The sequence below is a fragment of the Gavia stellata genome, chromosome 21 (genome assembly GCF_030936135.1).
Source record: "Gavia stellata isolate bGavSte3 chromosome 21, bGavSte3.hap2, whole genome shotgun sequence".
NCBI classification, from domain to species: domain Eukaryota; kingdom Metazoa; phylum Chordata; class Aves; order Gaviiformes; family Gaviidae; genus Gavia; species Gavia stellata.
Window position 1 is genome coordinate 2,295,290 of NC_082614.1, and position 12,550 is coordinate 2,307,839.

The window sequence follows — 12,550 nt, forward strand, 5'->3', positions numbered from 1 at the left end:
GACAACTCATTCTTAAACTCCTAGAAACAGTCTCCCTTGTCCTAGATACATACACAATTGTTGTGTTGGTAAACATTTCTAAACCATCTCTCAGATGAAAACGCTAACAGTTCAAGGCAATTTCAAAAATAAAACTGCATTGCCAAAATTCAGTACATACCGTCGAGAAGTATTTCGCACCACAAAATGCAATTTATGCAGTCTCTGGCATTTCCTAGAAAGCAGTAACAACGGGAAGTACACAGAGAACTTCATAGATGAGATACATCATCTCATCACAAAGCTGAGAGTTTAAAGGCTGGGTCCCGAGGCCGTGAGTGAAGTTAATTGCAGATATCTGCAGTATCAGCCCCAAATAACACAAGAACTTCTGATGCATTTCAATTTGTTGTGCTTGTGGCATCCCAAGTGATTGTTTTCCTTTTCCCTCTGCATCACGACCAGGAAGGAGAGACTGTTCTCAAACCCACTCACCACAGAAGTCCCAAGAGTCACTCATAGCACAGATATTTCTTTCAATGGTCAGAACAGAATCAAAAGGTGCTCGTAGGGCTGGCAGAGGGAAAATTCTGCCATTCCTCTGGACTGTTCTGCTGACACATTAAGTCCTGGATACCCTTCTCCTTGAATTATAAACATGGATATATCAACAGGGACGGGTCTGCTGGACACTACTGAATATCACACAACTATGGTGAACCCCCCCAGAGCTCAGGAACTGATGACACCATTAATTTACGTGCCACACATGGCTTTCGTATTTCAAGTGCCATACGGATAGTTTGTGTTTTATAGTACTAATTCCAAAAATCAAAGAAAAGCTGTGGGGAAGAGGGGGAGGGGGAAATATCAGGGTGAAATTAAAGTTGTCCAGAGCAGTCTGTGGTGTGATTAAATCTCAAAGTTGGTTACCAATTTGGCATAAAGAACTAAGCAAACAGGTTTTCTCCAAAGGCACTCACATAGTTCATGATGCCAATTCCACTAACTGGCCCAATTTCACTAAAATCCCAAGGCGCCTTAATAAAAAAACCCTTTCTATGATAACACCGTAAAGCAGCGGGGCTTTCCATTTAACAGAAGAGGGCTTCCCCCCCTTCAAAAACAAAATCACCAAGAGAAAAATGAAAATGGTATTTATTTTTATTGCTTTGCTTTTTATGTGAATACTTAAAAAGAAGCCAGCTCTGCACTAAAAGCATTGGATATTCATCTCATTCGGAAAGCCTTGTAAAACACTGGGCATTTGCTCAGCTACCTGTCAGCTGCCACGTAGGGCCAACTGACTCAGCCTGAGAAGGCGAATGAAAAATGTGGAAAATTTTCTCAGTGTTAAAACACATCTTATGAGAACAGGTTCAAGTTAAAAACCAAAGCGAGTGAGAGAGAAATCAAGCGCAGCCCAAGCACAGAGAAAAGGAGGAGCCCTTCATCAGCCCATCCTGCTACTATGCCACGAGGTGAACTGATCATGCCAAAGGGGGGAAAAAAAAAAAAAAAAGAGAGAGAGAAAGAACAACCTTAAAGTAATCCACTTCAAAAACGCAACCCTGTTCCATTTCATGGGATGAGGCTTTTACTGATCACGTATCTCTACCTCAAACAACAGAAACTTGAGCATATCTCAAAGCTCCACAGTCGCCTGGACAGCACCAAAACCTAATCCTAGAGAATTTTGTCCTCTGCAACAGAAGCCCTGCAAGAGATTATTTTTCTTATAACAATCCTTGTTCCTAAAAGGCATTAGCAAGTCAAAGATTTAAGCAATAACCACCTGTAGCTATTTAACACTATGACTTGCTTATACTGAATGTTAAAAGCCCAATTTCTTTTCAATGCATGTGCCATTTGGATAACGCTTGTGTCCAGTTTACCATCCACAACAAACCTATACCCTGTCTGTCACTTTTTCAATTTTCACATTTCTTTCTCTTACAAACAGTCCAGGGCATGGTTCGAGACTAACACAAAGAATGGTTTTGGCTGGATTTTTGTGACGTTGCAAGATGTGCTTTGTACGTAAGAGTTCAACGAACATCAGCCTGAAACACTAAATAACGGGCATGGGAGAAGCTGGCAATGAACATCCACAATACCCTACTCTATTTAACAGGGTAATCAGCACTTGCCAATTAAGTTTGCTTTGGAGACTCCTTCAGAAAGGAGGTTCATCATTCAACGTATGAAAAAATGAGATAAAGAGGCTCAATAATGTGGGCTGAACGGTCCTAAGTATAGTCAGGTGTGTGTGAGTGTTTAAGTTAGTTAGTGTTTAACTTGGAGACAGGCAGTTTACAACTACACATAAATTATGGACCACATCTGAGTACAGACTGGTGAAAGCATTATCTTAAAGTATCATCAAAGAAAAACATAAACCCCTTGCCGGGGTGGGGAGGCAGGGAGGAAATCAGCATCATTTAAGACTTTAGCCTCACATGAAATTACTACAGACAAAAAGTTACTACTCTAATTTTTATGGTTCAAGTCACACACTGAAAAGTGGAGGGGGAACTGCTTTTTTGCTACGTCCTTAGCACTGCAAAGTGTTAAGGTCTAAATATTGCAGTGAGATGCTCACTTGTTTCTAAATACCTTCACTTGAACCAAAAGATCTTTGTAAGTATTTATTTTAAATTTTAAGGCTTCACTTTTGTCCAAGCCACAAATGTTTTATTTAGCTCTACTCAACTGCAAGCTATAAATCCAGCTCATTTACTGTTACTGTTTCAATTCAGCTTTGGAAGTATTTCCAATAAGCAAAAGCACAATCAGCTGAGCTACTAGGGCTACCGCACATCTTCCCTGCATCAAGGCGCCTGAGTGTTTCTTGACTATTTCTGCCAATTTTACGCAGTATCAGAGAATCAAACTGTCAGCAGCACTTACCTGAGCACACCTTCCCAATTCAGTCTTGCCCAGGTACTGAAATATCTTCAGTGCCAGTTCATAAGGCAGCTGGATATCAAAGAAAGGAACCTCATTTATTTCATTCTGAAAAGAAAAGAAGAGAAAATAATTTGTTAGGCTTCTTTAACGCACAGCTAGGTAGTAGCAAAAGTTACCATAGTACAAAGAAGGGACGTTGTATCCTCAGTGCCATCACAGTTCCATAAAAAAGGCAGAAGGAATTCTGCCTCTCCATCCCATTACAGCACATCAGACATACCACGCGGGCATGAAGGTACCTGAGATACTCTTTGTTCTCTCTGGGTCATCTCAGGTAAGGAATAGTACACAGCTAAGTGGAGCTAAAAAGCAAATCGATGAGAACTGTAAGGCTTATCTGTAGTCAGATGGCACAGAAAGGCAAGACACAAGTTCCAGTAGAAAAGTTTCTCTAAGGTTTCAGCGTCAAAAAGACCACACAAGTAAGCACTCTGTAGACATACGCCCATTATTAATTTCACTTACAAGATTTCAAACGGGGGATGGGAAAATTAATTACTATTTTGATATAAAACTGAATGGAGAAGACATTACAGTTTGTTTCTGTCTTTCACTAGTAACATAAAGATGTCTTTTTAATAAGAAACGTGCTGAAAGAATTGCTGCTTTAACTGATTAAGTATCTCAAAAAAAAAAATTAAAACCAAAGAATCCATCACTTATCTAACAGCTACATGCTGCATGCAGATTTTTCCTAGAGGGTTTTTTGTTTAACTACGTAATTATTAAATTGTCTTCCTGCAGTTATCACATCAAGATTTGTCCTCTCCCTCATTTCTGTCTGGATATTCCAAATTTTTATACTATCTATAACATCAAGAGAGCAAAATCAGCCCCTTCTGACCATTTCTATGTCACCCATTCTGAAGTTTTGCTCTCTAGTATCCCCTCTTGGTTTCTGTACCCCCCCCCAGGTGCTACCGAACACTTGCTCACTCTCCATCAAACCCCATGCACAAAATCAGCTGCTCAGTATCACTGTGCTAAACCCATCTCCATTGTTTGCTATCAGAAGGTCCGGCAGACCCCAAATCAGGATCATCCTCTGCCTCTTAGCACTTCTCTAGCCCTGATACCTTTGTGTCTTTGCAGGTCTCTTCTACAGGTATTCCGTGCTCATTTAAACCTGGACGCTTTGCAGTGCCAATGAAGTGGCAATGCTGGGTTTATTTAAAGTACAGTTACACAGAAAAACTGTTGTATAATACGGTTGTGTGAACGTTTTTAATGCAAAAGGTATTCTACACTAGATAAGTGTTTAGACAGCACAAATATGGGCAATGTTCCCATTAGGTCCATTTAGCAAAACAGCATCAGTTTTATAAACGCTGGAACCTCACATTTGTTCTAAAGTTACTTAAACTAGACCTGTGGCCAACCTTCCTGCTCCCCTCCCTCCTTGCCCACAATTTTCCTGCACAAACAGCTCCTTTTCCTTTCCTTTCCCTCTGCATGAGGACCACTGACCGGCTCCACTCCCTGCTGTGGATTTGCAAGAAGATCGTTTGCTTTCACGCGATTTAAATAACATCTATTTCCAAAGCGGACACCAAAAAAAAAAAAGAGAGGAACTCTGAGAGCACATCTCCATGGCCACATGCAGACAGATCTCAAGCTGGCCAGATGTGAACCAGCTCGGATCCAGGAGCCGTGTAACCATTTCAGAGTAACGCGCTGCCCAAACAAATAAGATGAGCCATTCGGCAAGGCTTATTAGCTCCCGGCTTATGAGCTCAGGCACAGCACTACTATGAATATATTGCTTCCAAATTGGAGTTGACTCACCTCCAACCAGCAGAACCTGGTCTGTTTGCATGTACCCAAAGATATCATCGGAAGGACAGACTGCCTACAGACAGACCGGTACAGACACAACAGTCAAGACTAACAGCTCTCTCATAAAAAAGGGGGGGGGAACCACAAAGAAAAAACAGCTATACAGATTTTTTTAAAACTAATCTGCAAGAGTATTTATAGTCAAACTGTAAGCAGGAGCTTGCGACAAAGCACAGGCAGCAGCTCATGCTAATTCCATTCTAACACAACATTAACATTCGAGACAGATCAAGGTCTTCCCTTCCTACATCGCAAAAATTCACGCAAAAATTCACGCAGCTTGTCCTTAGCACAGTGCTCGCTGCCGCAAACGAAGCGGTAATGTTAAGTCAGCACCAGCCTGTCTAAAAAGTCTACTGGAATGAATCCAAAACTCAAATACTACCATCCCCTCTGAGACAGATTTGGGCTCCTGTGTGCTAATGGAGCACTAATTCTGTAAATGGATTAATTTGTGCCTTGCAGACAGAAATTTAATCTGTTCCTTTTAATTTTTTTAAGCAAAGAGTAATTAGTCACAGTTAGGTTAGCGAGAAACAAGAAAATGGGTTTCCCCCCTAGTTTTTCTACGCTGTAAATAAAATCTCTATTGCATTTAAAGGACTTACCAAAAGAACTTTTATCTGGTTCGGAACTGTATTTAAAACTATTTCCAAATTAACTGTTTTATTTAAAGAATGAATACTTGTTTTCTTACTACACTGCCGTGTCACAAGGCAGGATATCCTTAATCACTGCACCTGCATCAAAGAGCCTGAATAAGCAACAAAATCTTTTTCAAGAGGAAAAAAAAAAACATCTCAGAGGAAGGAAAGTAGATTTTGGAGGGTTAAGGCCTTGTAAGACAAAATATATTCAGGAGGCGAGGCTATAAACAAGCTCCCAGGAAGCCAAAACTCAGCGTCCCCCTTCCTCACCCCCCGGGCCGAGGCGCGGGCGGGCCCTGCCCTCTGCTCCCGCTGCAGCGGCCCCGCCACGACCCCGCTATAAAGCCCCACAGCTCCCCCCGCGCCGAGCCCTTCCCCGCCTCGCCCCGGCCCCTGCCCCGAGGCAGAGCGCCTGGGCCGCCACAGGCGCCCCGCCAGCCCCGCGCGGCCCCGCGCAGCCCTACCAGGTCCCGGATGAGCTGCCCCAGCAGGTCGTCGCCGTCGCCGCCTCCGTCCCCCGCGGGCTCCTCGGCGGGGCGGGCGGGCGACGGGCTGCGGCAGGCCGGGGCGGGCGGGGCGCCGCCGTCCAGCAGGCCGCGGGCCAGCGCCAGGTAGGCCGGCTCGCTCGGCTCCGCGCTGCGGCGGCTCTCGGGACCCGCCGCGAGCTCCGCTGCCGCCTCCCGCCGCCGTCGCTTCGCGCCCCCCGCCAGCTCCTCCCGCCAGCGGCGGCGGAACAGCTCCAGCTCCGCCGAGCCCTCGGCCATGGCGGCGGGGCCGGACCCGGCCCAGCCTCCCTCCGGCCCGGCCCGGAAACCGCGCCCCGCGCCCGCGCGTTCCGCCGCGCGAAGGTTCCTACTGCCGCCGGGGCGGGCCGGGGCCCGGCTGACAGGGGCCGCCGGCCGCCATTTTGTGGGTCCGGGGCGGGTGTCAGTGCTGGGGCTGCCCGCGCCCGTCGAGCACACGAGGGGCGGGCTGGGGGCCTGCTGGCCCAGCAGCCATGGCCCGGCCTTGGAAAGCCACTGGCAGCTGAGCGAGGGCCGGGGCGAGGGCAGTGTCCTGTGCCGGCGCCCTGGGCCTGGGCTCAGCTCTGAAGCCCTCGGCTGCCTCCCAGCCATGGCCGGCCCATGTGGCCCTCACGGGGGAAAAGCCGCCCCCAGAAAAGCAGAAGGGAGGCCGCCGCGCGGGCCGTTGCCCGTGGAGGAGGCACAGAGGTGTGTTGCTCTGCCACCGGGTGACGGGCCCTGGTCGGACCATTTCTTCCGCCCATTTCGTTGGCCAAGTCTGAACCGGAGCCTGTGGGCAGGGGTGGTCCTGCCCCACACCGTGTCCGTTACACCTCCTGGAGAAGATGTGCTGCGCTGCTCAGCGCGCCCCGAATCACGCCCGCCTCCTTCCGCAGCCACCACAGCACGAGAGCTGCCGCTTTCATGGCGCTTTGGGGAGGATACGACGTTCCCTCCGCGCCTCTCCAGTATCGACCCACCTCGTTGCTTAAAGGCTGTGTTTCAAATGATGGCTAAACCTAACCGCTGAAACATGGCTACGGAGCTACTACTGCCTCAGCCAGTCCAGCTGCCCAGAGGAGTGGAAAGGCCACAAGTATTCAAGTCTTCAGCATAAGTTTTGTGGAGCGCTGGGGGAAAATAAAACAGGTAAGCGGTACTTGTCCATGTTTAAGTCAAACAGCTGGTCCTTGTTCTGGTGAATGTGCTAAAACGCACGGCCCTTGCTCTCGGCAGCAGCTTGTGCCCATGTACCTCCACCCATATCCACCTCTGGCTGCTGCCATTCAGCGTCCTCAGCGGCCACTTGCTGGTTTTTCTTCTTTGCAGCTTGTTGCTGCCCGTGCAGTTTACAAAACCCAACTTAATGAACACAAACAGGCATTTTGGATTCCAGGAAAAACATGAACTACCTCATTTTGCGGAGGAATTCCTGTATGTAGAAACCCCACAAAAGATTTGTTTTCCTTACAGAACAATCATTTGAACTTGGACGAGGATCTCCCCGGGCTGCATACGTTGACTGCGGTGAGCCCTGCAAACAGAGGGGCTGCAGAGCAGGAGCTTCCCCTGGAGCGGGATGCAGGGCTGCTCCAGGGAGGGTAGAACGGTTGGGAAGGAGGTGAGCCCCATGAGGGTCTCCTTAGACCCCTTTGCAGTACCAGGGTGGTCTGCCAAGGGGGTGGCGGCAGCCTCCCTGCCAGGCAGACAAGAAATGGGCCAGTCTGGGGTGATTCCTGCCCCACAGGGAGCTGCGGGGAGCCCCCGCTGCCATCCCAGGGCTGATGTGTGGTGGGGAGTCCTGCCTGGGGTGTCGCAGCCCTACTCCTGCGCACTGACGGCTGGGGGGGGCTCCGCATCCCCCCGGGTGGGTGCCTGGGGGTTGTGCAGTTCTGCCTCGGCCACCTGAAATGCGATCAGAATCAGTAACGCTTTGGGTGATGAAATCCCTTTCAGCTCTGTGTAATCCCCTCACTGCCCTCCTGTATCTCCACACTGTCCCCTCCAGCTCACGCTCTCACTTGCATCGCCACACTGTCCCCTCCATTCCCCAGTCACCTGCATCCCCACGCTGTCCCTCCATCCCCACGCTGTCCCTCCATCCCCACGCTGTCCCATCAAACTCCCACACCATCCCTAGATAACAGAAAGTCCCGCCACACAAACGCTGTTCCCTCCATCCCCCCCGCGCCCCCCCACCCCACACCGCCCCTCGGTTCCCCCCGCGCCCCCCCACCCCACCCCACCCCTCCGTTCCCACACTGTCCCCTCCACTCCCACACACCGTCCCCCCACCTCTAACTCCCCCCCCCCCCCCCCGCTCCCCGCTGTCCCCGTCCCCCCCGCCCGCTCCCCGCGGCCGAGCGCCGCCCCGCGGGGGATGATGTAACCCCCCCGTCCCCCGCCCGCCGCCGCCCCGGCCCGCCCGCCCGCCCGCACACGCCGCGGCACTCGGCGGCGAGCGGCGGCGCAGCCATGTGCCCCTGCGCGCTGCACGGCGGCCCCCCCGCGCCCTGCCCCTGCAGCCCCGGCCGCGCCGCCCGGCCCTCGGCCGCCGCCCGCCTGGTCGCCGCCCGCCTGCGCCGCCTGGGCGATGAGCTGGAGCAGCGGGCGGCGCGGCGCAAGGCGCGGGGCCGCGGCCCCTCGGCCGGCCGCCGCTTGGCCGCCGTGGTGTGCCTGCTGTGCGCCCTCACGCCCGCGGCCGCGCTGGCCTGGCTGATCCGCAGGAGGAGCCTCTAGGCGAGAGGGGCGCTGGCCGGAGCGGGGAGCAGGCGGGACGCGCAACAGGTCGGCACCGCGCCGGGGGACGGGGAGGGGGCGAGGCGGCGGCGGGGACGGGGAGGGCTGGCGGCCGCCGGGTGCTCGGCACGGGACGCTACGGCCCGGCGCGGCACGGCAGGGCAGGGGGTCGGTGCAGCACGGTACGCCGCGGCGCAGCATGATACGGCCCGGGCGGTCCGGAGCGGCAGGATGCGGCCGGGGGCTGGGTGGGTATGGCCCGGCTCTGGCAGGGGAGCCCGGCCCGGCGGAGCGCGCTGTCCGCGGTACCCGCCGCTCGCCGGGCTGCGGCGGCTGATCGCGGCCGTAGCAGCACACGGAGCCCCGGGCTGCTGGTACCGGCGCTGCCAGATCGCACTGACCTGTCCTGTGCCCTCTCCTCTCCTCTCCTCTCCTCTCCTCTCCTCTCCTCTCCTCTCCTCTCCTCTCCTCTCCTCTCCTCTCGCCTCTTCCCCAGGACCCCCCAAACACCCCTTTTCCCCTTCCCCAAACTTTAGCGGCTTTCAGCCCTGTACCTCCCCCCCGCCTGAGTCATCTGTACTCTCACGGGGCAGTTTCAGCTCCGAGCCTGTGGCCCCAGCAGGCCAGCAGCAGTGGCAGCAGTGCAGGGAGGCTCAGGGGGATCAGAGCAGGTCCCGTGTCGCCCTGACTGCCGGCCCTGGGAGATGGAGGGTGCTCGCAGCCTCCTGGCCCAGCCGCACACCCCTGCCTGCAAGCCTCCAGCCTTCTTGTGAGTGGAGGAACTTCCCTGGGGTCCTGCCATCCCCCGGTGGGCTTTAGACCCACAGGTGCTGCAGGGCACCCATTGCTAAGGTCCCTGGGTGGTGGGATGTCACCACAGGACTATCCAGCAGGACAGCCTGGGACTTGGCTGGCTGTGCCTGGCTCTGTTTTGAATAATGCACTGCCTGGTGCCGGAGGCTTTTCCCAAGGGATGTCCCAAGTCACCAGCCAGGGAAAAGTGTCCAAGCCCAGTTATGGCCGGTTCCTAGAGCCCCCAGGGTGCTCCAGAGCCACTGAGCAAACCAGCAGCAGGAAAATGGGACATACCCGGTCCTGTAACCCTTGTAGTCATCCCGGTGACACCTCCTGGGCTGGTGCGGACAGCTCCGCACCCTCAGCCCTGGGAGCACCAGGGATCTCACAGGGATTGAGGCTTGGGGAGGAAAGCTGCTCGCAGCCCTTTTAAGGGGCAGGGGGCGGTAATTGTCCCAAGTACCTGAAAATTAAGGCTCCAGCCTAGGGCAATATCTGAGCGTACATGGGGTCTCCTCAGGGATTTTGGTGTTGGGAAGTGCTCTTTGGGACATAGATTTCCCTCTACAGACATGAGGAGCAAGGAGTCCTATTTTGGGTGCTTTAAATTATATCTGTGAATGTCCCCCAATGTCTGTCCATGTTCAGGAAAGACCTTAAGTGCATGTCTAACTTTCAGCATACACTCATATCCCACCAGCTCGGATAGGGTTTAGACAAGAGTTTAAAATAAAGCAGTTGAAAAATGGCACCAATACTGGGCTCACCGCGTACAATTTCAGCTTAACTGGGCTATTTGCAACCCTTGGGCCAGACCTTGGCTGGCAGGAATCAGGTCTTATATTGCAAAATGTCTTGCATGCTTTTTGGGTGCATGAAGTACAGTTAGATACATACATATAGTGTGGGGAAAAGTATGGTTTTCGAGAGAGTTTCAAAGTAAGGTTTTTCAGCAGGTATGTGTGTTTGCACTGGTGTATGGGGGGAGCATTGTTGTCATCTGTCTGAGCCACAACTGCTGCATCTGTCAGCAGGTTCAGCTGGTAACCTTTGGAAAGCTTTCTTTGAAAAGAAAACCAGAAAGAACCTGGGTTTTTTGATGAATCAAAGCCTTAATTTCTATCGAATCGTCTGGGATGGTGTCTGCAGAGCTGTGTCCAGCAAAGCCCTCGAAGAGTGTCAATGGTGTGGGGCAGGGGTTCGAGAGGTGGGGCTGCGGTCAGGAGCAGAGCTTAGAGATCTTCTTTTCCTTCCCGACAGTTTGTGGCAAATTTGATTCTAGTGCTTGGAAGCAAACCTCTTGGTTCTCTGGGCTCAAAAAAGTTGAAATCCAAGGGGGACCGCCGTGATCTCCCTTAGCTAGTGTCTGAATTCTAACAAGCCCGGGGAAATGCATCCCTGCCCAGTCTGGGACTTCATCCCATGTAGAGAAGGTGGCAGGTGAGAAGGGCTGGCAGAGAGATCCTGTTCGCTGGCCCTGCGGATCCACACATACGCTCAGCCCAGACTTCCTGGCGATCCCACGAGGCCAAAGCTGTTTGGATTTTCAGTTTTTGTGAAAGTTTGCATAGCTTTGGTTAGGCAGATACTATTTTTTTTTCCCAATCTCTTCTGCTGTTGACTCTGTGGAGCCCTCACCTCCATCTGGCTTTCTGCACTTCAGGTCCAACAGTAACCAGTTGCTTATAAATTGCATTGATAAAGACACTACAGAAAAGCAAAACATTATCCTCAACACAACCGAGGCGAGCTCCTTCAGCATGCACAGTCCTTCCTCGCAGCTTCAAAGGCTGCTGCAGACAGGACGTGCTGAGCTGCCTCCAAATGCTCTGGGGCTTCGTGGACACAAATACAAATGTCAGTCTCTGAAAAGAAGATCCTTGTGTGTGATGTGAAGCAGTTTCAGGGATAAAGAGGCCAGATGTGGGAGAATAACAGGCTAGTAACAGTCTCCTGGTTGCCCCTATGCACAGCGGACTGACCTGTCCGACTCCCGGCAAGCTTCTAAGGCACAAGTGACCAAGCTGCAGATGAAAATACGATGCAACCCCAGAATAATTAAATAAATCATCTACACCTCAGTTTCTGGGTTATTTTTGCCATTAAGAAGCTTCTCTATTCTTCCTGAGTAGTAATTCGCTCATGTCAGTGGAGGTATCTGATTATCTGCAGTATCTCAGAGCCCAAGTGATGGTGCAGTGAACTGGGTTAGACTTAGAGAAGTGGTATGACAGCAGTGTTTTATTAACTCAGCAGAGTATTTCTGAACAAAACATCTATTTTTCTGCCATCCTCAGAGACACTCTGCAGTGATAATATTGTTCTGCAACGAGATGGAAAGTCCAGGCTCTGAGCACTTGTGATCTTGGGATTTCATGGAACAGCTCATAAGAGGAGAGTAACTTGTACACTTAATAAATGCGCTGCAAAGTCAGCATTTGTCTTGTGGTCTAGTGGTCGCAGAAGGAACAGAGAAGTTAGAGGAAAAGGCCAGTTTCAGCTTGGCTTACTGCTGGAGTTCCCCTCCCGCTCTTTCAAGTGGTAGTAGCATTTTGCATTGGCTGCCATGAGTGTACGTACTGTTTCTGAGGAAGAAGTTCGGTAGTTGTTCCCTCAGGTCCCTGTGGCTTTACACAACCGTGCAGCTCAGGGAATAATCCTGTGTACAGGGAACCTCTCCTGCTCTCACAGCCCCCAGGTGATGCCAGTGAAAGCAGGATTAGGGCCACCGCGTGTGACTGACTTCTTGTATCTGTGGACTGTGCTTGGGATTTGGGGAGGAATGCTTTGCAAATGGCAGTTTTATAATATATAATCTGACATCACCTTGAAATATCCAGCCAGGGCACGAAGTATAGTTGTCACGTGCCAGTTTGGCATACAATATGTCACTTGTATTTTGCTCTATTACTTCAGAAGTGGCAGTGTATTAAAATCAAACCCTACTTGTCCCTGCCAGCTTCACCAGCCTGGTTCTGTGCCCACTGTGTTGCCAGTAATTCCCCCCACTGTTTGCTGCGAGGTTCATGCAGAGCCACTCTGTCCAAAGTCTCAGTGCAGTTAATTATCTGTATTAAAATT

General features: G+C 51.5%; 2 protein-coding genes across 2 annotated transcripts in view; one reads left to right on the plus strand and one right to left on the minus strand.

The window, feature by feature from the left end:
* Window positions 1–6,196, minus strand: part of FBXW8 (F-box and WD repeat domain containing 8) — a 52,137-nt gene extending 45,941 nt beyond the window's left edge. The window contains exons 1-2 of the mRNA XM_059827722.1: window positions 5,897–6,196; window positions 2,890–2,994 (exon numbers count right to left, since the gene is read on the minus strand). Coding sequence (XP_059683705.1) covers window positions 2,890–2,994; window positions 5,897–6,196 — 405 coding nt within the window. The remainder of the gene's footprint in view (window positions 1–2,889; window positions 2,995–5,896) is intronic.
* Window positions 6,197–8,410: 2,214 nt separating this feature from the next.
* Window positions 8,411–8,674, plus strand: HRK (harakiri, BCL2 interacting protein). The gene has a single exon (XM_059827900.1). It carries the CDS (start codon window positions 8,411–8,413, stop codon window positions 8,672–8,674), a length of 264 nt encoding a protein of 87 aa, XP_059683883.1.
* Window positions 8,675–12,550: the final 3,876 nt, after the last annotated feature.